The 25,107-nt window shown below is 37.8% G+C and overlaps 1 protein-coding gene across 9 annotated transcripts in view; it reads right to left on the bottom strand.

Moving 5' to 3' along the window:
• TJP1 (tight junction protein 1) overlaps positions 1-25,107 on the bottom strand; it is a 195,039-nt gene that overhangs the window by 29,573 nt on the left and 140,359 nt on the right. For all 9 annotated transcript variants that reach the window (XM_074916838.1, XM_074916839.1, XM_074916841.1 and 6 more), the window contains 7 exons: positions 13,920-13,976; positions 7,632-7,756; positions 7,318-7,420; positions 5,616-5,895; positions 4,920-5,023; positions 4,007-4,175; positions 3,500-3,644 (listed from right to left, as the gene is read on the bottom strand). In XM_074916838.1, coding sequence (XP_074772939.1) covers positions 3,500-3,644; positions 4,007-4,175; positions 4,920-5,023; positions 5,616-5,895; positions 7,318-7,420; positions 7,632-7,756; positions 13,920-13,976 — 983 coding nt within the window. The remainder of the gene's footprint in view (positions 1-3,499; positions 3,645-4,006; positions 4,176-4,919; positions 5,024-5,615; positions 5,896-7,317; positions 7,421-7,631; positions 7,757-13,919; positions 13,977-25,107) is intronic.

The raw sequence follows: 25,107 nt of genomic DNA, 5'->3' as shown, positions 1-25,107 counted from the left end.
TATTTCACATCACAAGAGGAACAACTTGATGCTGTCACTGGTTCTAGGTAACGGAAACATGTTAAAAACTGACTGCTGCACTTCCCAAGAGACAAAAGGTTTGTTCGCTGTGTGCTCTGTAATACTATTGTTTAACATCTGTGTTGTGTCAGGGCCCCCTTTACCTCACTTCCCCTCTACTTCCCACCCCCCCTTTTTTTTAATAAGTATGCCTAACAAGCATTTAAAACAACCTGCTGTCGCAAAATGCGGTCAAGCTACACACTAGTGCCATCAACTGTGGCTATTACATCAGAACAAAAGACTACTGTCTGCAACACAGTTAGAATGCTTGGTTGCACAAAAAAAGTTCTGAAAAATAGGAATATGTAGGCTCGTTACAAATGTGTTCTTAGCACATCTCAAATTGTTTAGCATGAGAAGACAGTAAGAGCTAAGAGGGGGCCAAGAGGCATCTTCCTAAGCACATTCAAAAATAGGGCTGATTTTTGTCCCATATTCCAGTTTTTCAGCTTGTTTTGAAAATGGACAGAACAACAAATCTCTCATGCTACATATAAATTGACAACTGTATTAGAGAAGTCAACTTCATGCTTCCAGAAATCATGATGACCTCTACAGGGATTTCTTCAAGCTACACCTGTCTTGCTGAGGCTGAACATGTATCACAAAACGTCTTTGCTATTGAGGTAGCCAGGTGAGGAAGGCAGCAGAGGAGAGAGTTCCTGAGTGGGAGTTTTTAAATGCCCGGAGATGTAATCTGGCAGACTTGCCAGCACCTGGCTGTAAATGCCACTTTTCAGGATGGGTCACACCAAATGCTTATCTAACTCAACAAGTTGTTACTGCCAGTAGTAAGACCAGATAGGCAAGAAAGAGTACATATTATACTTCCCCCAAGTACTCTCCAACCTGGGGTGCAGAGACCTATTCTGCTCATTCTAGCTTTTTAAGTACAGCTGCTAACAGATTATACGAAGTTGCCTTATGTTATCTGACATTCCATATTTAATATGCACTTTTTCTCTGCCTGGACAGTTGTTGTTCTGCATATCTTTAAAATTATACACGTCTTTTAAAACTATACTTAACCTTTAAAACATGATCTGTGCAGAGAGCCTCTCCTCAAAGCCAGGACATATTTGTATCTTACATTTCACTTCATACCTAAGTCAGCATCAGCTGGCTATAAATTTTCCAAGTCTCTAGGGCTATGAGTATTTATCTGTCCCCGGAGATTTATAAGATTCATTCTCTGGATTCTTTTCAAGACTATGGATAATTTACAATCCTCCACAAGTGAAAAAAAACATACAAGTGTAATTAGTCTTATTTATTAGTAAAATAAGAAGAACATGTTCTAGAATCTGAGTTTTAAAAGACTGTTTGAGAGACATCTATGAACTTCCTTTGGACTAGAGAAAAGTACAAGTGCTTTGACAGAATGTTCAAATAGCAACTGTGGAAATTCCACATCCAGGAAAACTGCAGGCACACTGGTGTACATACCAGTATGGAATATTGAAAGATGGACAACACATTGAAAACCCTGCTAACATCCAAAGCAATGCTTCAGCAAGTCTGTTGGCAGGTTTCTGTACTATAGTGCACACCTACAAGTGTCAGTCTATAATTAAGCTTGGATGAAAGGACTAAGGATTCCCTTGGAACTTCTCTCCTGATTAACATTAGACACTTGGCAGAACAGGGTCTAAATAGAGACTCAACACCTTCAATACATTTTTAATGTCCTCCTTAAGCTCAGTTTGTGGACTTTTGGCACCTTTTCCTCCTCAGCTTGTTGTTCTCAAGTTTTTTTTGCGTCCAGATTTTTCACCAAATTATAAAAGAAATGAAGCAGTTGCAACTGATTTGATCTTACAGCAGATCTGAACTTGCACAAATAACCACTACAAAGAGAAGCTGCTTTATCTTGTTTTTCTTTATGTGGCTCAGGGCCCAATTTTACTGATCTTGAAAGGGACATGTCCAACAGGAAGTCAATCCATGCCAAGGTAACTCTTGTTCATAAAGTAGACATAACGGATGCATTCGGAGTTGAGATAACTTCAAAGTTCCTTCTGAGGAAGGATTTAATTATTCTGACAGGGTAGTCCATAGGGAGGAAGTGACCATCTACCTAAGCCACTGTAATAGGACAGGAAAGCACTAACACTGGGCTAAGTCAGTCATCGTTTCAGTTTTGACAGATTTTTTTCTCTCCCTCCCTCCACAAGCCCTTTTCACACTGCATTAGAAATGCATGTCAAGAAATAAAGGTTTTAAATCTGACAGAGACCTCATAACCATCACAATCAAATCCCTGCATCTGAGGACCTGCTTTTAACTTTTTCCAATAATGGGGTTCCTACTTGGAAACAAACTTTCATGCCTTGTGGTCTCTCTAAGCAACATACATGGAAAAGAAGCAAAAATGTCTGTAATCCATAACCCCAACCAGGTGTACATGCAGGTAAGATCTGTCTTGCAGTTTTATTAACCCTTAAAAGACCCTAGAAACCTTGAAGGTATAAGCGTTATTTTCCTATCCAGCGAACAAAATGTTGTTAATAACCAATCAAGTTTTATGGAACAGCTAGCTGCAATTTGATTTTCAGAATTTTTGACAGCATCTAAAAATCTTCAAATACAGGCTCCGAATTTGGAAGTTGCAACATATCAATTTTAACTTTTGCTCCACCGTCTATGAGCACTCAGAAGGTAAACTCTTCTCTTACAAATGTTTAGTAGAATCTGAAATCCAACACTGAAATTCTGTTTCAACAAATTAACGTCCATTTCCAGCAAACCGTGGAAATGCGAAACAGGACAGATTTATGTTATTCAGGATTAAAGTTTCACATAGCAGAAGAAAAAATTACAAACCATAAAACATAGTTCTCTCTGAATTCATGTAAAATGACACTTGCCTACTTCAGAATTACTGTGAATGTCCCACTGCCAAGTTCAAATATCAAAAGCTACATTCCAAAAGCTAAATTTGCTGTGCAATACACTTTTTTTGCAGGAATTAAGTATATTCAGAAACATAACTTTTAAAGAAGGTTAGTGAGGAAATTAAATAGCCTATGCCTAAATAAAACAAAGATTTCAACAAGTTTACCCAGGTTGGACATTCAATAGGGAACTCTGCTACTAATCATCTCAAATATCCTTGCAGCTAACTGCTTTCTAAAACCAAAATATAATTGCATATGCTTCAATAATATATATATAACTATCAAACTTATTGTCTTTCATACAATCATGCTCTAAGATTATGTTTAAAAAAGGGCTAACAATGAAGTTAAAAATTCCATTTCTCCTGAAGTCTAAAAAGATTTGGATCGTTATCAGCTGCATCTCTTGACAGAAAGGATGCCATATTACTACTACCATAGTTTTGCGTCACATTTGTCACACTCTATAAATACAAGCACTCCTCCAACTTACGTCACATTAAATAGTTGATTTAAAAATAATACAATGCTGCCATCACCTGCCGTTGCTGGGCTGCTGTGGAGAATGTCTGGAATGGTCTGAAGGCTCTGACCTCTGGTCAGGAGATCGTGAACGACTGCGGCGGGGCCTGTCATGTGATCGGTTGGAATGATCTGATGCCAGCGACTGAATTTCTGAAATGTCTGTTAAATAAAAGTTGTTTTTTCATGAAATGACTGTAATTAAAATGGTGGTGTGATCTGCTCAAATGGAAATAAGCTTTTGCAGAGAAATTTTATGAAGATGTTAAATCTATGTTTATTATTTCAAAACAACTAAATTTAATATTCCTGAAAAAACAACTGCAAGAATTGGAGTTGTATATTTTTCTCCACTGTTTTTGAACATACGGATTTCAATCACATTCAAACAAGAATTTACCCACATGATAATCTTACTCCTCACTCTTCTGCTCCCCACCCTCTCATCCCACTTAGGTATTTAACATCTTCACAACATAGGGAATTCTTCTCTCTCTTTGGAAATCAGGTTTATTTATACTCACCATCTCTTTCTGAAGCATTAGCAGAATGAATACTGTCAGAAAGATCAGGAACATTCAACAGTGTAGCTCGTTCATCTCGCTGAACAACCATCTTCAACTTGCCTTTTGACCTTTCTATTAGTGTTTTTGCATCTGCTAAGGACATATTTTCCGTCACTGTGCCATTTATCTGGAACAGAGTAAGAGAAGAGCAGATATAAACTTACTGAAAAAAAACAGTGAACCTCCAGTAGATAGTGGTTTTCTGTCTGATGATATTTAGATTTTAGAAATAGATGGAGATATTTATCAAATTACCACAATACACTGAAAGACTACTGGGCTCATCCAAACTGTAACATAATATTAGAAATTTATTTTCATCTTTCAAAGACAAAGCCTCTACCACTAATACAAAACAATTTAAAATATTAGTTACATTTTTTTGAACCAGCACTTCTATATGCTGCAGTGTTTTTCTGCACTAACATATTTATAGCAGTATCTTGAAATTAAAGTTGCTAGTATGGAATTGAAAATCCCTGGGTACATTGATTTCCACAAAAATCAAAGTTTATCCTGAAGGCAAGTTCTGGTGTTGCTCAACAGCACAATTCCACAATGTTATATTGTATAACTAAGCATACAGTGCCGAAGTTTCATACCATCCCAAATGTTTTCTGTTAGCATTTACAGTGGGCACTATTTGTCTGAATAAGGCCTGGGGAATAATACCAACAAAACCCAAAAGACTTTATTATTTCCCTTTCCTTAGAGAGGCTGATTTATGCTTAAATTTATTGACCTTTGAAATAATTTAATTCGAGATACATCTTCAACTAGTAATAATTACGTTAAGAAATAGCTAATTATAAGAACAGGTTTATCAGTAAGTTTTCCTCTTGAAAAATCCCACCACCGCCATTTACTATACCTTCAGTACAACATCTCCTTCCTGAATATTGCCATCTCTTGCTGCCAGGCTATCCTGTGATATTTCTTTCACAAATATGTGGCTTGCCAACCGTAGACCATACTCTATATAATAGCAATAAAAGAAAAAGAAAACTGATGAAGCTACATTAAAAAAAAAAAAAAAAGGAGGGAGGTATCTGAAGATTTACAACACTGCTTTATACAACATTTACACTGGATACGCAAAGAGGACAGTAAACTTGACACATTAAGGGCTGCAGTGGAATTACACTATGGATTTACCATTATATCAATTTCTTTTCTAACTCTGCCTGTAATCATAGGTGTTGTTCAACAACTTAATTTAGATGCTCTACAATTTTCCCTCTTTCAAACAAGACAAACACTGAAGACCAGACTGAAGTATATGGAAGGTATGTAGCCACTGACCACCAGATGTCAGGTGCACAGTTGGTATTTGGTCACACTATATAACACTTTACTCTTAATTAAGCACATGTATTTTGGCATATGAAAGATACCACCAGAAATACATTAGCAGTTTTTAAATTTTCAACTAGCTACTGGTAAAATGGGTAAACTTGTTAACAGCAATGTTCATATAGTCCATGAAGCCCTTAATGCAACGCTGACTGAAGCAGTTGGCCTTTAAAAACCAGCAAAAGTCTTAGCAAGAGAATTACATACAAGTTACCTTCATTTTTCCTTGATTTCACCAGTGTTACTTTGGTAGGTTTTGCAGGCTGACTGGAAGTAACCGACCTTCTGTCTGATCTTGGTGATAAGCTTCTCTCTCTGCTAGCACTTCGATCTCTTACCCAGCTCTTCTCATGCCTTCTGTTGGCACTTGGACCACCACGGCTGCTTCTTGGATCACGTATCTCTTCATCATAGCTGTCATCCTCATTTTCAGACACTGGTTCAGGTTCTGGTCGAGCCACTGGAATCTGAATTTTCTTCATCCTTCTGATAGTCTACAGCCAAAAACTAGACATCAGCCTCTGGCTGTATAATGCTAATGTTACTAAATGTCATAAACCAAGCTAATGTCAGAACTCAAGTGAAAATTTACAGATGCATTTGGGGACACTCTGAATTCTTGAATCCTCATTATAAAATTCTATTCAATTAATACAGGAGACTCATCAATACAGATTATGAGAAACCCGTTTTTGAGGAGAGGGATATATTTTTACTCCTCTTTTGCTTTTGCAAAAGCAGCAAAAGGGTAACAGCCATTGTAGAACAAGGCAACATTCTGTCTTCACAGAGCTTCATATTTGAATGCCCTCTCTCTTCGCTTAAGCCCACAAATCAGCTACTAACACTGCTAAAAACTTCTTTTGCTAACATATAATCTACTGTATACTCAGTGTGTTATTGACAGTAATTCTCCTCAACTTTGAAGCCTCCCAGTCTTCCAAAGCAATGTTTATGCAAGCCACAGAGGAAGGGGAACATCCCCGCTGAAAGTTCAGAGTTGATTGTCATGAACATCAACAGCTGTTTCTAGAATAAAACCCAACCCTGTTTAAAGGTTTATTTGCTATGTGTTATAAAACTGAACAAAGTTATACCACGAAGTTTTCATTAATTCTTTTTCTCTATATAAATCTACACACCAAATACTTCAGATACTGCATAGCTCACCACATTGTTTTGTGTAAGCTTTAAAGAACTGCTGAATCTACAAATGCAAAACATGACACAATTTTTGCAACTATAAAGCACACAAGAGCAATAGAAATCTGTCAGCACAAAAGCTTTTCTACAAGCCCTAGAAGTCTGCTTTCCTGAATTAAGAAATCATTAAACATTGTGCATTTGTGTTCTATTTTTTGTAACATAAATCTCAAACTTTTACAGAAAGCCGGATTACTACCCTTTAGTGATGGCCTGTTCTGATTTGCAAAGTTCAAAAGCCAGCCACTTTGAATAAGCCTACAAAATTATAGGAATTAAGGTAATTATACTTTATTTTGGCAAACTCTTTACTGAGCATAAAAAGAACTATGCTAGTGCCTGAACAGTGGGTAAAGTCCTTTAGCATACATCAGTCCTTGAAAAACTTGATAAGAGTGCACTCAAGAAAGCAAATATTAAACAAAAGCTGAGAAATAAGCTTTTGGCAAACTGAGAACTTCACCACAAAGAAAAGGAGTCTGAAGTATCCTGTGCCACACTACTCAATCATCATCATTCTTATTTTCAAAAAAATTTTCAGCAACCAACATGATAAACATGTCATGATCATCACTTAAACCTGAAGCATCAGACAGCTATTATTCACATATCTTGCATCATGAATGTATTTCAAAACAGACATTACATCATTTTGGTCTTGCCCTATAACTATGGAATTTAAATAAACTTAAATCTTCAAGACATTCACTTACAATTTTGGCATTCTTCCCACTTTTCCTCAGTTGCTGAACAGCAAATGCATGCTCGACATTATCCATTGAAACTCCATTAACCATTGCAACACGGTCATTTTCTCTAAATGAAAAACATTACAATACACAATATAAATACTTTATGCCAAAGGGAAAATATTGGGGAATGAGTGTCCCTGACAAACTGCCTGTATTATAAACCTACTACACAAACAGTTACAGATAGATACCTTATAGACAATTAGGAGGTTAAGCTACCTCTAACAAAGATGAATGCCCCTCAAATCAGAATCCAGGTATATTTTGGCACTTACTGCAGTAGTCCTTCTGCTGGGCCTCCTTTCAGCACATCAGAAATCACTATTGATGTCTCACCACTCTGAAAGTGAGGATTATCTCTTCCTCCAGATATTGCAATACCAAATCCAAATCCAGGAGCCTATAATGTAACAAGAGAAATAATTTTTACTGTCTAATATTTACATGGTCACGATTTGCATCCCTGTGTCAAACACAGAAAGTCCTATGGGATGAATACAACTTTTTGGAAGAAACAAGGATCAACGTACCATGCGATGCTATGCAATCCAAGAACAGGAGAGAGATTAAAAATTAAAAAAAAAAACCTTATAGAAGGTAAAGAGTTTCAGACTAACTATTCAATCTCTCCCAAGAGAAAAATATTAATATTCTTATTTGCATTTTTATGGCCTGGGCCTCAGGTGGTCGTCAGTTAAACCTCAATCTTCAATAATCACAACATATACCAGTGTTGAGATACCAATTCAAACCTGTATCACTTCTTGCAACACTTTCTCTGAGGTTTCACATTACGGTATTTACCCAGCTTGACCTTGCTTAGCTCAGGAACTGACAGGATCACAGCACATAGTAGTATGACTGCAGGCTCAATTCTTACAAATAATACCAAGATCACTTGTACCATTAAATACATCAAAACCTTGTCAGCACTTGCAAATCATGTGCATCTTAACAAAAGTAATTTGCTTCAATCTTTTCCCTCTAGGGTGACCTGCCACTACAGCAAGGTCAATGCCTCTGAAAAGTTATTCCTGTTAGATATTTCAAGAAACAACAATGATGCTTACATTTCTGCCTGGAAGCAGTGAGGGTGGGAAATAAACTTTCTAAATGTAACTTATTTGCAAACTATCTAGCTATTCTATCATTGCCCAGAAAACATTGCCAGAAGGATATTACCTTTTAAATGCAGTATTTTGCTCAATAATATATTTTGAAGTTTTCAACTATGCAAAATACAGACAGCCACTGGATGGAAAAGATCATGTTTCAGTCAATTCCTCCTCTCCATTTCACACAGCATGCACTCCATGATCCCTTCTTTTTCAGACTTTTTGACAAACAGGATCCAGCTTTAGCAATGAGTTTCATAACCTTACAGTGACTGTAGAAGCAACATGGTAGTCTGCATCTGGTGGTATGGCACATGACATTCATTCAGCTTTTTGGACAGTAATTACTGCTCAAAACCCCTGGTTCCTATTTCCCCCCAAAAGAGAGGTCAAACATGGTCCAGATTTAGCGTATAAGCAGTGAGTAGGACCATAGAGTATTAAAACAAAGATCTGGATTTTGACTGTACAGAAATCGATTTTAACAGTTAGTAAATACTGTTGCCAGGCATGAAGAAAATAAGTTGGTTTAACAGGTATGCAGGAGTGGGAAGGTGTATACCTTACTGCTTCTTTTACATTCATTTTAATTCATTAAAGGAAGACTGGACATCTTTTCAAAATACATTCCAGTTAGATCAACCAGAAATCATGGCTGGGATTCAAGAATTACTAAATGAAACCCTGTGCCATGCAGGAGGACAGTCTAAAGGACCCTAATGACTACTTATGACCAGAGCTGAGGTTTTCTTTCAGTTTTATTTTTTATACAGTCAACAAAAGGAATATATAATAGCTTATGAAAATGTGTATCAAAACCCCCTTTCAAAACTATTAAAAAATATTTCCCCTTTCCCATGCCACTGCTTCATCTTTCAGTTTTCCATGACTAACAAACAAAACTCAGTTTTCACTGTATTTGGGTGGGGAAGGAAAGGGAGAAGAGAGATAACAACAGACATTTATGCTGAACTTCATTTAAGTGTTCTCCATCTTTCCTTACATCATAAAAAGATTTCTCATAACTTCCACTTATGAAAAGAAACACATCCATTAGGCTAAGGCCAGCAGAGATGCAGAAACTCACTGTCAACCTTATCTTGTTATTTTCTATTTTTCCAGAGTAGATTTGCAAACCATATCACCACTATTAGGATGATTAGTTTCATACTTTAATGATGTTCTTTTCAAGAAGCCCTGAAACAATGCAGTCTCATATACAGCAGGCAAAAGACCATGTCAGACAAAGGCTTTAATAACATAGATCAAAGTCTTAAGAGATACTCCAAATTACAAAGTTCAAATCAAACCCTAAATCTTCATGAAAATTTACGAGCTCAAATAAGAGACTTTCCAGTAAACCTCAACCTACTACTGTTCATTTCATCCTGCTGTCTACCATCATCTTAGGAGATAAGCGATAAACTAACTACCCTCAGAAAACTGAACTTAGCTCCTAGACATGTCTGGAAATAGCAAGATGTTGGTCACTACAGATTATACAAGATATAAACATGTATCCTAACTAAAATTGCACTAAAACTGCCATATCACAAAGTCACTTGTCAGATGATGTAGTGACAACACAAGAAAAAAAAAAAAAAGGACTGGACTGTTTTGCTCTCCCACAATAAGGCAGCATGGGAAAAGCAGAAAGGTTCGTACATGCCTGGTTTCTGTTCTTTGGGGGCAGGAGACACATCTAAGACACACAGAACTGGAGTTCCAACTATGAAGAAATCCACATAAGATATCAAGTGCATCATTTCTCCTTAAAGTCCTTTACAATTAAGAACACAAACCCAGAAAATCTCCAATAAAAGGTAAACTGTAGCTATCTGATAAGCTTTAACTGAACTTGAGACTGGCTCAATCTTCAAGAGGTAAGTAGCGGTCCAGGAAGTTAGAAGGGGACAAAACCCTTGGTTAGAAGCTCAAGCTTCTTCTCCCCAAAAAAGTTTCTATTAAGTCATTTGGCAATAGTGCTGGAAATCACCAATTACTGTGACAGTCAGACTGCTTATATGCTCAGTTACAGATTCCAAGATACCTGAAGCAGATGGATAAAAATTTAAAAATCTGATGTTTGAACGTGAAAGTGCCTGAACTGACAAATGTATACTGCAACTACTGGGATTAAGTATACTCTGTCTCTAACTTGTAATCACATCTCTAGAAAGTAAAGGTCATAGGAAGAAGCTCTTCAAAAGAAGTGAGCAAAGCTGCATTCTTCAACAAGAACTCCCTATGTAAAGCACTCCCTTTCTCTTTTGTAAGGCTCACCTTCCAAAGTTAATAATACCATACTATCCCTTTTCAAAAGGGCCATTACAGGACCAAGACATACTCAAAAAATAAAACATGTATCTTTTCGAGGTATGTAACAACACTTCTGAACTGCCATTAATTGGTTTTAAAAATCAGTAACTGCACCCTATAAAAATGTAGAAACTTTAAAAAAAAAATGTTTAATGCCTCAGACACCATGTTCAAAAAGCTAATCAGTAGACTATGCAGATAGAATACCTTATACAGTTACCTGCTAATGGGGTTTGGTTTTGCTTCAGAAAAAGACTGCATACAAATGATATCTACTTTCTTAAAGTTTGATGATTACTACCAAAACTGCTTTTTGTTTTTACATTTTTGGCTACCTTTATGGAGCCCAAGAAGAGTTAAAGAAATTGTACTCTGCCATACACAGGAGCAATGGAATAGAGAACAGCACCAGACTAAAACAAAGTAAAATTGTCAGTGCAGGAGTTACCAACAGGACAAAAATGAGTCTCAAAACAGGAATAAACATAGTCAAGGATATTCTATGCATCTTTGCTAACACTCCCACCCCCCACCTACCAAACTACTTCCTCCCTAGTTTTAAGGCTGTTCATTTTAATAGAGGTTAGTGGTCCTCACTCACTAACTAGTTTCAATCAAATACCATCAATAAAAAACAATTAAAATGGAGAAAAAAACCCCAGAGTTACAAAGTTTCTTCGGGGCACCTGGAGGGACAACAGATCAGCTTGCCATTAAGCAGGTACTTGTGAAGAAACGAGAGTTGATCTGGACTGACACCAACTCCAGACTTCTCTCCCTCTCGCAGGGGGACTTACTAAGGTTTTAGATATTTATTCTGGATCAGATTCTTTCAATGACTTGTCTTGCCTCATTTCTGAAGGCAAGGCATTTTGTACTGACAAAATGTACAAAAAAAGTTTGGTGAATCCCAAGAACTTCTCAAGCGTACCAATAAAACAGGAAGCCAGTAACATGAAGCCTGACTTGCATCTACCCTGTAGAAATTCAGCACATGTCAAATGTCATTAATTCCATCATTCACAGCCAGCTTACTGCCCTCAGCTAAGCCAAAATCAGAGGGACGTTTTAGTGTGCCTCACTAGATAAAGCAAGTTCAGTTCAAAATGGTTTTTGTGTGGCTGACAGTAGATGCTCTCTGCTGCTCTGTGGCTCAAAGTGAAGCAAATAAACTCACACAGGAAATATTCCACAACCAGAACAGCATTTTGAGTCTATTCCAATTCTATTAACTTCTAGATATCTTTGAGGATAACTGAGATCTGGATGCATTTCACTCCTTCCAACTAAACTGAAGTAACCTCAACTACTTGATAATCTAACACTAAGAACGTCACCAATGAAAAGCAAAGTCAAAAACCCCATAAGCGAATATGCCGTTGCTCTACTAAATCCTCTTTCCAGTGCTAAGGATAAATTCTAAGCTTAACAAAACCCAAATTCTTATGTTAATATTATCTGGCAGATGGAAAACATTGTTTTTAATTGCCTAACTGAATGCTATCAAAGTTATTAATGGTACATACCAGTCTCCAACATCTATGTAAGAGCTACTTACTCAGCTAACTGTTAAACCAGTACGGTTGGCAGAAGTTTGGCATGTAAAATATCATAATCAAATCTGTAATCAAATCACACTTTCAGTTCTACACAAAGACTTCTGACTATGCTGCAAGTGCAAAGACATGACTTCTAGTTCCTAAATATTGTTCAAGGTAACACCATACTGCAGCATTCCATGATTCCTTTGCACACTGACTGAACTCATCATTTTCAGTTTTCACTGAAGTTACTGTTCCAATTAACCAGAAAAATATCCCCTTCAAGAGAAACTAAACAATCACCAAGTCTACTAGCCAACCTTGTATTGCTATCACATTATTTTATTTGGTTTTGAAAGCAAGACAGTACTGATTTAATCAGTACTGAGTAAAAAATTTTAAGTTTACACAGGTTCCAGGGATGAATAGAAAGCTTCAAGAAAAAAACATAAAGGGCAATTACATATATAAATAATACCTCTTGCTCAAAAATTTGTTGACCTAACAATTGTTGGAAGCTTGAAGAGTAGCCTAGATAAGTATCACTACACATTTTTAGTTTTACTTATACTTTCTTTCAACAAGTGGTTGCAGTTAGAGACAGGTTACTTTGCTACAGTCTTCTGGCCAAATCAGTGTAACTGCTCTGTTTGTAAGAGGACAGGTACGAAAAGGGTTATTTTGATTCAACAACATTAAACTCATTAGAATCAAGAGATAATAGGTTTGTACAGGGAATTAACATTTTTATCTGACCAGCTGATCTATTCATACACATTTCTAGTCACAAAGGTCCATTCATCTCATCAATGCTACAATTCTAAAATGCCTTGATTCTATGCTGAAGATTTAAAGGCAAATGATATAATTTGCTCCCTGGAGAACAATCTTGTGTATCTCCCTTTTGTTGGAATGAATATAGCTATTTTGACCATGACTCTGTGGTCACTTTAATACTAAGTGGCTGCCAAAAATGGCATCTCACCTCATTCTGATTTCCCCTAAGCAACTCATTCCTTATTGCCTTTCTTGTACAGCCTCACAATAGCTACATCAGAAATCAATTTAATTTAAGAGTAACTACAATAAGACAAGTCAGACGCAATGTAAAAGCTTTCTGTTCACTGATTCCTAGTACACATTCCTTCGTCTAATGTGCACATTCTGATCACCCAAAAATCACTATTTTCAGCCACTAACTGAAGAAACTGGCAACCAAATAAGGCCGTTTTGAACACATTTATTTATACTTAACTACACTGGTTTATGCCCCTGCAAATAAAGTTTTAAAACATTTAGTATAGTTACAGTACAATAATTAATGAACATTTTTTAACTACTTTCAGTTACACACAGAAGTAATCTAAAACTTTGTTTCTGACAGTTATTTGTAGGCAAGCTTATCTTTGAAACCCAACAAACAAACAGACCTACTATCAAATGGAGCTTTTACAAAACTTCTAAATTTAAACAACGGAATATGACAGTTTCCTTTTCTTTTACTTCCTGACATCTGGCTTTTTCCTATTGTTTTCAAATGCTACCAGTATCCTGCATTAGGCACACAGAACCAATTGTATGAACTTACCCTGTGAAGAGTCACTGTGTGTTGTTCCCATATAGCTGTTTCTTCCATTGTTGTGCTCTAAGGAGAAAAAACCCAAAGATTAGACTTCACTGTCAACAGCTGTACTAAATGACTGTATAATACCACAAAGAGAAACTTACACTCAAAAGTAATATTAATATTCCTATCAAATAGCTACAGAGAAGTAGAGCTGCCTCATTTGTTACGCATTTCCTGTCTTTATATGTCACATCTGAACTTCCCATGCTCCTATAGAAAGGGACAGGGGGAAGAACAGGCAAAACAGATTTCTACTTCGTACTTCTGTAACCATTCTCCTTTTGCTTGTTCTGCCTGTATGCACATTACTCCTAATTCATGAACACCCAGCTATAGATTACAGTACGTGTGCTACTTTATTATGCATACAGGTCACATTTAACAGACTCCACAGTTTAGTGTAGGCTAATTTCTTTAGTGAACAGTAGCACTGCAGAAATAAACAAGGTCCTCTAAGGGGACTAGATTAAACAGTAACATTATGACAATATTTACATACCTGCATTTCTGCTTAAAAGAGCAGATACTTGCACTACTTAATGTGCCATGACAAGCAAACATTTGGAAAGGGGAAGATGGCATGATGGAGGAAAAACTAGCAGAGCCAAAGGCTCAAAACCAGGCAGAAAGGCAGCAGGAAAAACACAGCCAACAGCATGAAGTCTCCTTGCTATCCTGCTGCTACATTTTCTACCTTTCCCGAGTGCCCAAGGTTTTGCTCCATAGCCTCCCCTCTTACAAGCAAGCCATCTAACACCTAAAGAACAGAATCACAACACAAGCACCTCTGCAATACAGGAATGGTTTTTTTTGAAATTCTACTTTACTTAGTTTCAGTTACAAACTGCCACTACAACAAAAAGAACTCTTAACTTTTAATCCAGTCCTGTATTACAGTAGAACAGCAGCAGGAGTGTTTACTCTCACAGTCAATACCTCTGAAAACTTTATCCAATTTCATAACATCAGAATTTGCAACTAGGTTTAAAAAGTGAGTTCTTCTCATGACCCCCAAAAGCTGTGGGGTTTTTTCCTCCACATTTTGTGCCCTAATTTCAACGTTCAGGATGTGCTACATTACTGCCCATTTCTCTTTCAGGGTTCACTGCTCCTGAAAGTATTGGTGCAACTTAATTGGGATATATTTCATTCAAACAGCTTTTTTTCCCCTCCTCCACCTCAGTACCAAATGTTATTCCTTTGCATTACAAATTGATTCATCTCTACCCCAGAATTAGATTATTTCTCTCCAGCTTTTTAAAAGTAGACCAAATATATATTAAAAGCAGTAACAATTTACACACAGAAAGCCATCTTTGAAACAAAACAGAATGTTTTGCTTGTTAAACGGTTAATGAATACTGATTTTCTTCCCTATTTCTGATGCTCTCATTCTGTCTTAGTCTTGGCAGGAGCTTCTCAGGCTAAATATCTCATCAACAAGCGAAGAATCACCTCTGCAAGTGAACTTGTAAAAGAAAAAAAGCTTTAAACTGCTCCTGCTCAGAAAAGGGTGTAACAGGAATCCAACCAAGGACTGCAAAGTCACAATTCGCATTTTAATTCAAGTAAGGCTGCCTCATTTCTATCTGCAATTATCAAAGAAGTTAACCTGACGGGCGCCATGCAGGTACAACACTCCATAGGCAGTCGCAGGCACTTCTGCACAGCACAGTTTGAGCTACTTGGCTAATGAGGTACCAGATTTCAACAGCTCCAAGTTCTTGTGCCTCACTGTTGGAGCTCAGTGCACAGGGCACAGTGCAAACACACCAGCTGGTTCTGGATATGACAAAGACTGATAAACTCAGTTTAACCAGTTATGCACTGCTCCCACTGGATCTGGGAGAACTGGTAATCCTAGAGTTGGAGCAGGGTAAGATAACAAAAACAGCTAAGCAATGACTAAGAAAAATGGAAATGACCTACATAACATGCTCCTGAGAACTGTGAGATAACTTACTACCTCCCAAAAAAACCTCAAGACAAACCCCAAAAAACTCACCCACATAAACTCACCAGCCTTTCTAAAACTGGACAGAGCACTCACTGCTCTGGGGCTGCCATTAATGGCTTTTTCCTTTCTGTAGAAGCTCAGTCTTTCTACCTTCCTTGCTTGTTCTTCTCTGTTTTATTGCTCACACTATCTCCTCTACTGACCTATTGCTGTCACCTCCCCTAGATTTTACTAATACAGTAATTTCAAATTCACAAAACTTGGAAACATCAAATATCCATTAGTTAGATAGCAAACCAAGTAATATGTTATTTTCATTCTTTCTGCATGCCCAAACAGTCCAATCAAGAACAGTGAAAACAGTTCAAAGGCAGCCTGAGGCAACTTGCTGGCTTTGACACAAACTGCTTATGTGAGTTAGTTTCTCATCTGTAAAGAACTGCATTCACTTACAAAAGACTGCAAAGTTTGATGAAGACCTGTGAAGGTACTCACCCTACTAAACACTGACAACGGAGGTAGAAGAACTAGCTTGTGCTACCATCAGCTGAGATGCCTGTTGTGACGCTGCTCTTAAACCATACTCAGTGCTCTATTTTTCATGCAACATTTGAATTTTGGGAATCTTGTAATGACTTAATTCTCAAGTCTCTAGAACTGTCAAACAGTGCTTATAATTAAGGGGTGGGGGCAGAAAGCGTAGGTCTGTAGTGATGGTGGTAGCCCTGCTGACTGCTGATACCAAGCTTGGTACCCCAAATAATGTTACCCACCATTGATTTGGGGGAAATCAAGGTGACTCAGCAGGAACTGAGAAATACATACAACCTAACACCCCCAGAAATATATTAGAATACAAAGAGGCTACAGTCTAGGGTTAAATTAACAGAAACTGTTCAGTATCTTTGAAATGCAAGCTAACAACTGACAGCATCTGAACTTTGCCAACTACATATACTATGTCTATACTGCCTATGGTTCTCTACATGTATTAAGAATAAAAAGACTAGAAAGAGAATTATGGTATCATGACTTAAGTGTTAGAGAAAAGATTTATTTTATGTTTATTGCTTTATTAAAAGGCAGAGTTTTATTAAGCTCATCTTAAACACCCTTGTACAGATAATTAGTAGCATTCTCAGCTTGGTATATGGCAAGTGGGTGTGTTTATGGGTTGGAGATTTTAAATTATTATTTAAAGGATAAATTCATACATGATATTGTACTTTATCAATATGGAAGCAAAACAATTTACTATTTGCTCATAATTTTGGAAGTATCAAATCTTACTCATTTTTTTCATGTTTGAAACTGCCCTGAGATATAAATGTATCAAACATCTTTCCAGAAAGGTCATTTGTGTGGGCTACAAGGGTCCTTCAAACAACAAATAATTTTTGTTCCCCTTCACACATTTCTTTCCTGCTTCTCAAAAGCTGGGGTTTTCATTTTTTTTATTTAAAACCACATCTTTTTCATACAACTCACCTTCACACATGCATCTGGGCACATGCACACATACATAAGATTGCACTTCCCCAAAGGTTTAAAATTTCCTACTTGTGCTTGAAAGAAAAATATTGATGCATCATGAAGGAAGAAAGCAGGCCTGCTAGCTACCAATGTGAGCAAGGCTGTCATGTTTGCAAATAGCATTGCTCAGTTTACCTCTACTGCAGTTGGAAAAGCTGTTACCAGCAACAGCACTGGAGCCACTCACAGGCTTGAGAAGACAGCCCAAGTTCACATTTCCAAAGATTCAAACAGCAGCCATAGAAAGTAGTATTTTATACCTAAAATAATGCAAGATTCCTGGGGTAAAGTTTCTTGCAGGATAACATTTCTTTAGACTTCTACACCTAGAGGAAGAGCTCAGACTAAGGCCAAAGCTCCTACATGTTCTTGAAATCAAAGCCAGAACAGTTTCCCAATGTTGCTTTGCAAGACTAGGGAAGACTTAAATTTATTGCTTCAGTTGAACTGCTTTTCATAACAAGTTAAGTGTGTCAAGAACAAGTTAGATTTTAAGCAATTGTTTGGTCAATTATAATAAAGTTTTGACACGACATCAAAAGAGTTTTCAATCACCTTATTTCTTAGTAAAGTTCAACGGTAACTTCCTAGGGAAAAAAAAGTGTTAAGTATCTACTGTTGTTATACATTTCCACACATTTCTTGCTAAGTCAATGAGATTACATTTTCAGAGAAAAATCATATTTAGGTATCTAACTTAGAACAGGCAGATTTTCAGATTTTTCCTCTGGCCAACACAACAGTAACCTACTGTGGGAAGTAATAAAGTACTTCTACGATCTTTACAAATCTGGTTTTGCAGATCAACATTGACAGCTGTCCCACAGACAATAAAATGAAGCAACTACTTTTGCTACCTCAGGGGGCATATTGTTCCTATTCTCCTCAAAACACAATAGGGAGAAAAGTTATCTGTGACAGATCTAAGTCCCTGCTCTAAGCCTTCCAACCACAGCAAGCAGACTACCAAGAAACTGAATGACTGGATCACCAACTCAACCATACAGAGAACACTATCTTTGCTCCAAGCTTGCAGCCTCATTATGTACTTTTGTGTATGCTGCACTTCCAACAAAATGCTGATGTCTAGAAATAGTCTTAATTACCCTGATTAAAATAAAGAACTTTGAGAAATAGTTTTCTTATTCAAGATATTAAAAAAAAGAGGTAAGAGAAAGGACTGGTAAGGGGCTATATCAAAAGAAGGAAATAAGTTTATATTTAGAGGCATTCTCTTCAGAAGGACATGCTAGACAGTCATATGCCTTATCTATCTTGCTGTATTTCTATTTGGCTTCTAAAATTAATTCTCAATTATTCTTCGGTAAGTCCACTTCAGCAGTAGGATGCTATTGAACTTTTTAAAGGTGATTGAGTTTTAAAGGTTAAATGCAGAATCAATACATTTTTATTGCACTTGTGGGAGTAAGAATTAAAAGTGCTTATCATAACAGTTAGCATTTGCAACTGTTAGAAAAATTTAGACATGTTTGTTGGGTATCTAAGGGGCAATATTTACCATTCACTTAAAAAAAAAATATCAAAGTCAATACCCAAACCAAACAGCTTCCTGAGGAAGGTCAGAAAGAAAACTGAATCTTCCTCCACCAGCCCAGAGCCAGGAATGAAGAGGTCATTTCCCCACATGCAGCACCTTTCAGCACTCAGCTGGAGCAGAGAGCTGTTTCCAATGTTGACCAGGAAGACTTCCTACAGACACTCACCTTTGCCCTTACCTAGTTAAACTACAGTTACCTGAATTCCAACAGATTCCCTCTAATTGTCTTATCACAAAAGCCTTCAGCTGACTGGTGGAAAAAACAAATAATTGGTTTTTTTAACAGTTGTTCCCCTTCAATCAGTGCAATGAGGACAGAATCCTATTATCAGACTGATTTTATCAATTAAAATGAGAGCTTTGTCTTACATAGCCTTTATACAACATACACAATGCACCACATGTACTCTGTAGAGTACCTCAGAGACATTTAAGTTATTTCAAATACCAGAAACCAACTACTGGAGCAAGTGTAACCAAAGAGGACGGTACTCCAAGGCAGAACAAGCACAGCAAATGGCACACTGCTAAAGCTGGCTGTTTGCACTCAGAACTGTGGCATCTCTGTACTAGACTTTGCAAGCTGCCTATATCCCTGTTTTTCACTTGACTCATTCTTTGCAAACAGGAAAGACTGTTACGTTAAAAGTGTTTTTGAGAAAAGACTCGAGAGATCAGAGAGAGCACCTCAGGGACTGCTGCAGAGACAAACATGCACCTGATGTTACTCGATTATCTCTTTTACACAGCAATGCTAAGTGGAGGAGAAAACACCCACTAAAGCATTCTCCTGTGAGATCTATATATAAAAAAATAATTCTCATTCATCACTGAGGCTGAGAAGCCAGTCTTCAGTTTCACCTTCTGTCTGAATGTACATCCATGGAAGTAACACTGACCATGATCCCAAGCACAAATCCAGGCTGGACAAGGAGTGGATTGGGAGCAGCCCTGCAGAGAAGGACTTGGGAGTAGTAGTGTGTAGAAAATGGACTATGACCCAGCAATGTGTGCTCACAGCCCAGAAAGCCAACGGTATCCTGGGCTGCATCAAGAGAAGTGTGGCCAGCAGGTACAGGGAGGGGATTCTCCCCTTCTACACTGCTCTCAGGAGACCCCCACCTCCAGTGCTGTGATCAGCTCTGGGGCCCCCAGCATCAGAAGAACACGGACCTGCTTGAGTGGGTCCAGAGGAGGCCACGAAGAACCTCCCTTATGGGGACAAGCTGAGAGAGAGTTGGGGTTGTTCAGCCTGGAGAAGAGAAGACTCTGTGGAGACCTTCTAGCAGTCTCCCAGTACTTACTGGGGGCTACAGGAAAGGTGGGGAGGGACTCTTGACCAGGGGTATAGGGATAGGACATGGGATAACAGTTTTAAACTGAAAGAGATTAGATATACAGAATAAATTCTTCCCTGTGAGGGGGGTGAGGCCCTGGCACAGGTTGCCCAGAGAAGCTGTGGCTGCCCCCTCCCTGGCAGGGTTCAAGGCCAGGTTGGACGGGGCTTTGGGCAGCCTGGGCTAGTGGAAGGTGTCCCTGTCCATGGCAGGGGGGTGGGACTGGATGATCTCTAAGGTCCCTTCCAACCCAAAGCATTCTGTGATTCTATGATCTATTTTGGAAACAGAAATACTAACCTTATTCTCTCAAGCAGATGTACTAAACAGCTAAAAGTAAAGTAGTGTGCATAGTGATTTTTTTTTTTCCCCTATTTCATACACTGCATGGGTCCCAAGCTTTAGTCAGGAGCTCCACTTCTCCCAAACACTTCTCTATATTCAACAGGCCACCTCATGAAAAGTCTGTATTAAGAAAGAAACCATTACTAAAGCTGGTCTTCAGACAACAATGTGCGAAGTAAAAAAAAAAATAGATATACAGAGTTCTTAATACTGCATGATAATAAAATTAAGTTAGTTTTCCTTGGGTCAATCTAGAAGTCTCTACCACAACTCTACTGCCTGGATAACAGAAGTCATATTTACATTATGAAAAACAACCTTGAGAAGAAAAACTAGGACTAAACTTAACTTATACATTTATTTTTAATAATATCTAGGCTCAGTTCACCCACATGCCACTCCATGGGATACTACCTTACTAAATACAATTTCCACTGTTTCCTGCTCTACAATTCCTCAGATTACTTCCTATATTTTGAACACATAGATACTGCATATATATAAAAAAAAAAATCCCTTCTCCTAGCTTACCTGATGAATTTTTGCACAAGACATTTTTTGCTCTGATTTCTGGGCACTACTGTCTCCAAACTAAGGAAAATTGCTCAGTATTTAACTCATACCATGTAATACCCAACTTATTCAGCATGACTCACTTTTTCCAGGATGACCTCTTAAGTCCAAGTCTCACACACAGACAGCTCTCATGTCCCAGTGTCATAAAACCATTTTGGTGGTGGTGGTGCTGCCCAATACAAAAAAATGGTAGACCCTCCTTCCAAAAAAGCCCTAAACAAGAACAGTATGCAGTCCAGTTAAATCTGAGTATTTATAGAAGTGTTTATGATACAGGCCTAGTGAATACTATTACCCTGAATGGCAGAAGACTAACACTCCGGAATAGGAAGGCAAACCAAACCGGAATGTAAGACCCACATGCAGATACATCTTAAATGATCTTAGGTCAAGTTACTGCAGATGAAGAGTACCACTCAAACACCCTAGTAACAGTATCAGCCAGCAGCTAAGCAAAGCTTACTAGCTTCATGATCTCCAAGGCGTGGGAAAACTCTGCTTTAGAATCTGGGATCCCTGTCTGTTTTGCTTCTTTCCATTTTGCTTTCCAGCTGGCAGTGAAATTATGTAAGATGACAAACTCCAAAGCACTGGCAAGCAGCGTTCCAGAGATCACTACTACAGGCCAGTATGCTCACAAAACAAAACCAAAAAAAAAAAAAAAAAAAATCACAACAGAACAGAAAGGCTAAAAAGCAAAGTGGTAAGCCGCGTTCCACTCCAAGTGATGTTGCCAAAGGAAAGCACAGTTAGCTTAAAGAAAATAAAGCCAAAAGAAAAGCATAAGTAATTTCTTTACCATACTGACATCAGTCAGTATTATTAGGACATAAAGATTCCAAAAATTAAGAGTATAGCTTTTAATATGTAATTGAAAGTATTTATATTTTCTTTACTTAAAGGTCAACTTTAGCTCAAACCTGATTTGTTTCCAAATCATTTCAAAACCAAGATCTTCAAGAAACTCAGTGTGATCTTTTAATTCTTTAAATCTCAGGGTGCAACTTGAAAAGCACTTCTTTCAGCACGAATAGTGGCTTAAGCAGCACACACTGCCCTCCTACTTGTTTCCATCCTCAGAAATGCCCCTCTCCCTCATATCACACTTGTGCAAGCATTATGTTTATGTATCTGGTAATTTCTACCCGTACCAGTTACCCATCAGTTCACCTCAACTCCACGGAGAGCAGCTGCCAGTAGCACAGTTTGTAAGCCAGCCCTGTTAACATTAAGAGCTCAAACTACAGCCTCATCACATCAAAGTAAAATAAGCTATATTGAAGTACACAAGTGAAGCTCATTAAGTGCACACAGCTGTGACCACAGTTTCATAGCAACGGACACAACTTGGAATGCGAAATTCCAATCAGATATTACCTGCTTTGTCACTTTGTGTTAAAACCACAAGGGTGGTCAAACAGTAGTGCAGGCTGCACGTGGAGGCTGTGGAATCTCCACCATTGGAAATTTTCGAGACTCAGCTGGACAAGGTCCTGGGCAACCTGCTGTAGCTGACCCTGCTTTGAACATGGGGCTAGACTTGATGATCTCCAGAGCTCTCTTTTGACCTCACTGTTCTGCAATTGTTCTATAAACCAGATATAGTGAGAACTGCCTTGAGCAGAGGGTTAGACTAGCGGATCTTAAGTCCCTTACAACTTTAACTACTCTGTGATTCCAAGTCACATTTCCACTATATTCCTGAAGTCAAATCCAATCATCTAACCACACACACAGCCTCCATCCCTGCTCTTATACACAGCTTGCTGTTAGTTAGTGTTTTATCACTTTGTTAAGAACATTAGTTGGAGTGCTTCCAGTTTGTTTTTTCCCTTGGGCGAGGAGGAGACCACGGTATCAGTATACAGAAAACAAAATAATTCTGTATATGTTTTATATAAGAACCCTAAATCAAGCTTGTTTACCTGACCATTGCTTTTTATTTAAAAAATACAAAGCCAAAACACACAAGATATGGCCACTGAAAAATTACCAACATGAAAGCAGCAATCAAAGCATTCAAGCACTTCCCTTTAAAGCAGAATGCCTCTTACCTTGTTTCTAATCCAGAAAATCATAACCCAGTTACCAAGCACTGCACCATGTCAATTTTAGATCACCACACTCTGAAGATCCATCAAACAAAAGCCTCAGGATAGGCAATATCCCACTAAGACAGCAAAGTTCTTTTTCTCAAGATACTACTCAATACTATAAAATATCAATCTGACTGAATACACATTTAAGAGCCCTACATGACAGTTCAAGTTACAGATGCAAAATTATGGCCTTACCATCTTCCATTTTGACAAAAGAACAGTTGCACACATAGGTCAATTTATCCTTAAAATCTCTGGGGCTTTTTGTTTTTTAAAGCCCACACAGCTACAACAAAACAATACATTTGATGGTTAATTCTTCTGAAATTAAGACTTGAAACACATACTCCAAACACACACACACTGCCTTTTGCCTGGCAGAAGTTGACAACTAACTACTTTTGCAGACTCCTACAGAGTTTTTCTCCCTGATATTCCCCCCCCCCCCCCCGAATTTCAGTATGAAGAAATATGTCACTTTGTATAGTAAGGGTTTGTTGTTTGGGTTTTTTATAGGTACAAAATTTCTTCCTCTGAATCTCAACCAGCCACTCTTATTAAGAAATTCTGAGCTGTGTCCTTCCCTACCCTGAACCATCACACACAGAGATGTCCTTTCTCCCCACCACCAATTTGAGTAACTGTCAGTTAGGAAGAATCAGTTTTAGCAGTCATATGGCTGCTAAAGCATATGCAGAACACATTACAACTCTAAGCTTGCATTAACTTTACACATTCAAAGGAAGTAAGTCAGAAACAAACGATACAGAAATGCAGGAGTTTAAAGAGGAGGAGACTGTGAATACTGTTACATATTACAGCTCTTTGAAAAAGAGTAACTTCTTTTGTTAGAATGTTTTTAGTGACTTTGTAGTAAGGAGTGAATAACAACAAAAACAATAAAACAACACTTCTCTTTGGTTAGAGAAGTGTGTAGCAGAGAACACAGCAGGTTTTCGTTTTGGGTTAGTGTTCACCTTTTAAAAAAAAAGTGCAGCACTTGTAATTTGAGAGAGGAAGAAGAAAAAAATACAAGTAGTCAATGGGAGAGAAGGAATGAGAATTAGGGCAGCACTGCAATACCCTGCTGGTCGGAGACAGACATGAGATTTGGATAGGTAAAAAACACTACAACAGTGATTAATGGCAATGTGTCTGAAAGGTTTATTCAGCTATCAGCAAGGAAAACATTCCTGAACTTCCTTATCAGGCAAGTATAGGAAGTGGAAAACGCATCATTTTTCATCAGCAAAAAGGACTATCCCCATCCTATTAACAATGCCTGGTTTTGTATTACTTCACCATGAAATGGAGTACCTAGTTTTCCAAAACACATACCTTGAAGAAGGGAAGAGGCATCTGTTTAAGCAGGCACAATCAGTATGCTTTGGCACTTTACTTCACAACAATTGTCTCTCAGTGTCCCTATTTACATGCACAACATGAGTCTGCTCCAGGGTTTTCTTCCTGAAAAACTTCATTTCTAACATTAACACGTTAATTATCAAGTGATGAAAAAAAAAAATCATCATGCTACAATTGCCATTACATCCAGTTACAACACTGAGTAATAACAGCACTGGGAACTCAAAACCAGGTAATGTTATAAGATGTCGAATGAAAAATCATAAAGAAATATTTGTCAATATTACAATTATTTAAATTCTGAACCATATAGTGCAGAAGAACAGAGGAGACAAGAGTCCTTTCCTTTTTTTATACCAAGCTGTTACATTGCATTCAG

Source organism: Athene noctua, chromosome 13, assembly GCF_965140245.1.
Source record: "Athene noctua chromosome 13, bAthNoc1.hap1.1, whole genome shotgun sequence".
NCBI lineage: Eukaryota > Metazoa > Chordata > Aves > Strigiformes > Strigidae > Athene > Athene noctua.
The sequence above is the reverse complement of the archived record's forward strand: the minus strand, read 5'-3'. Positions and strand labels throughout refer to the sequence as shown.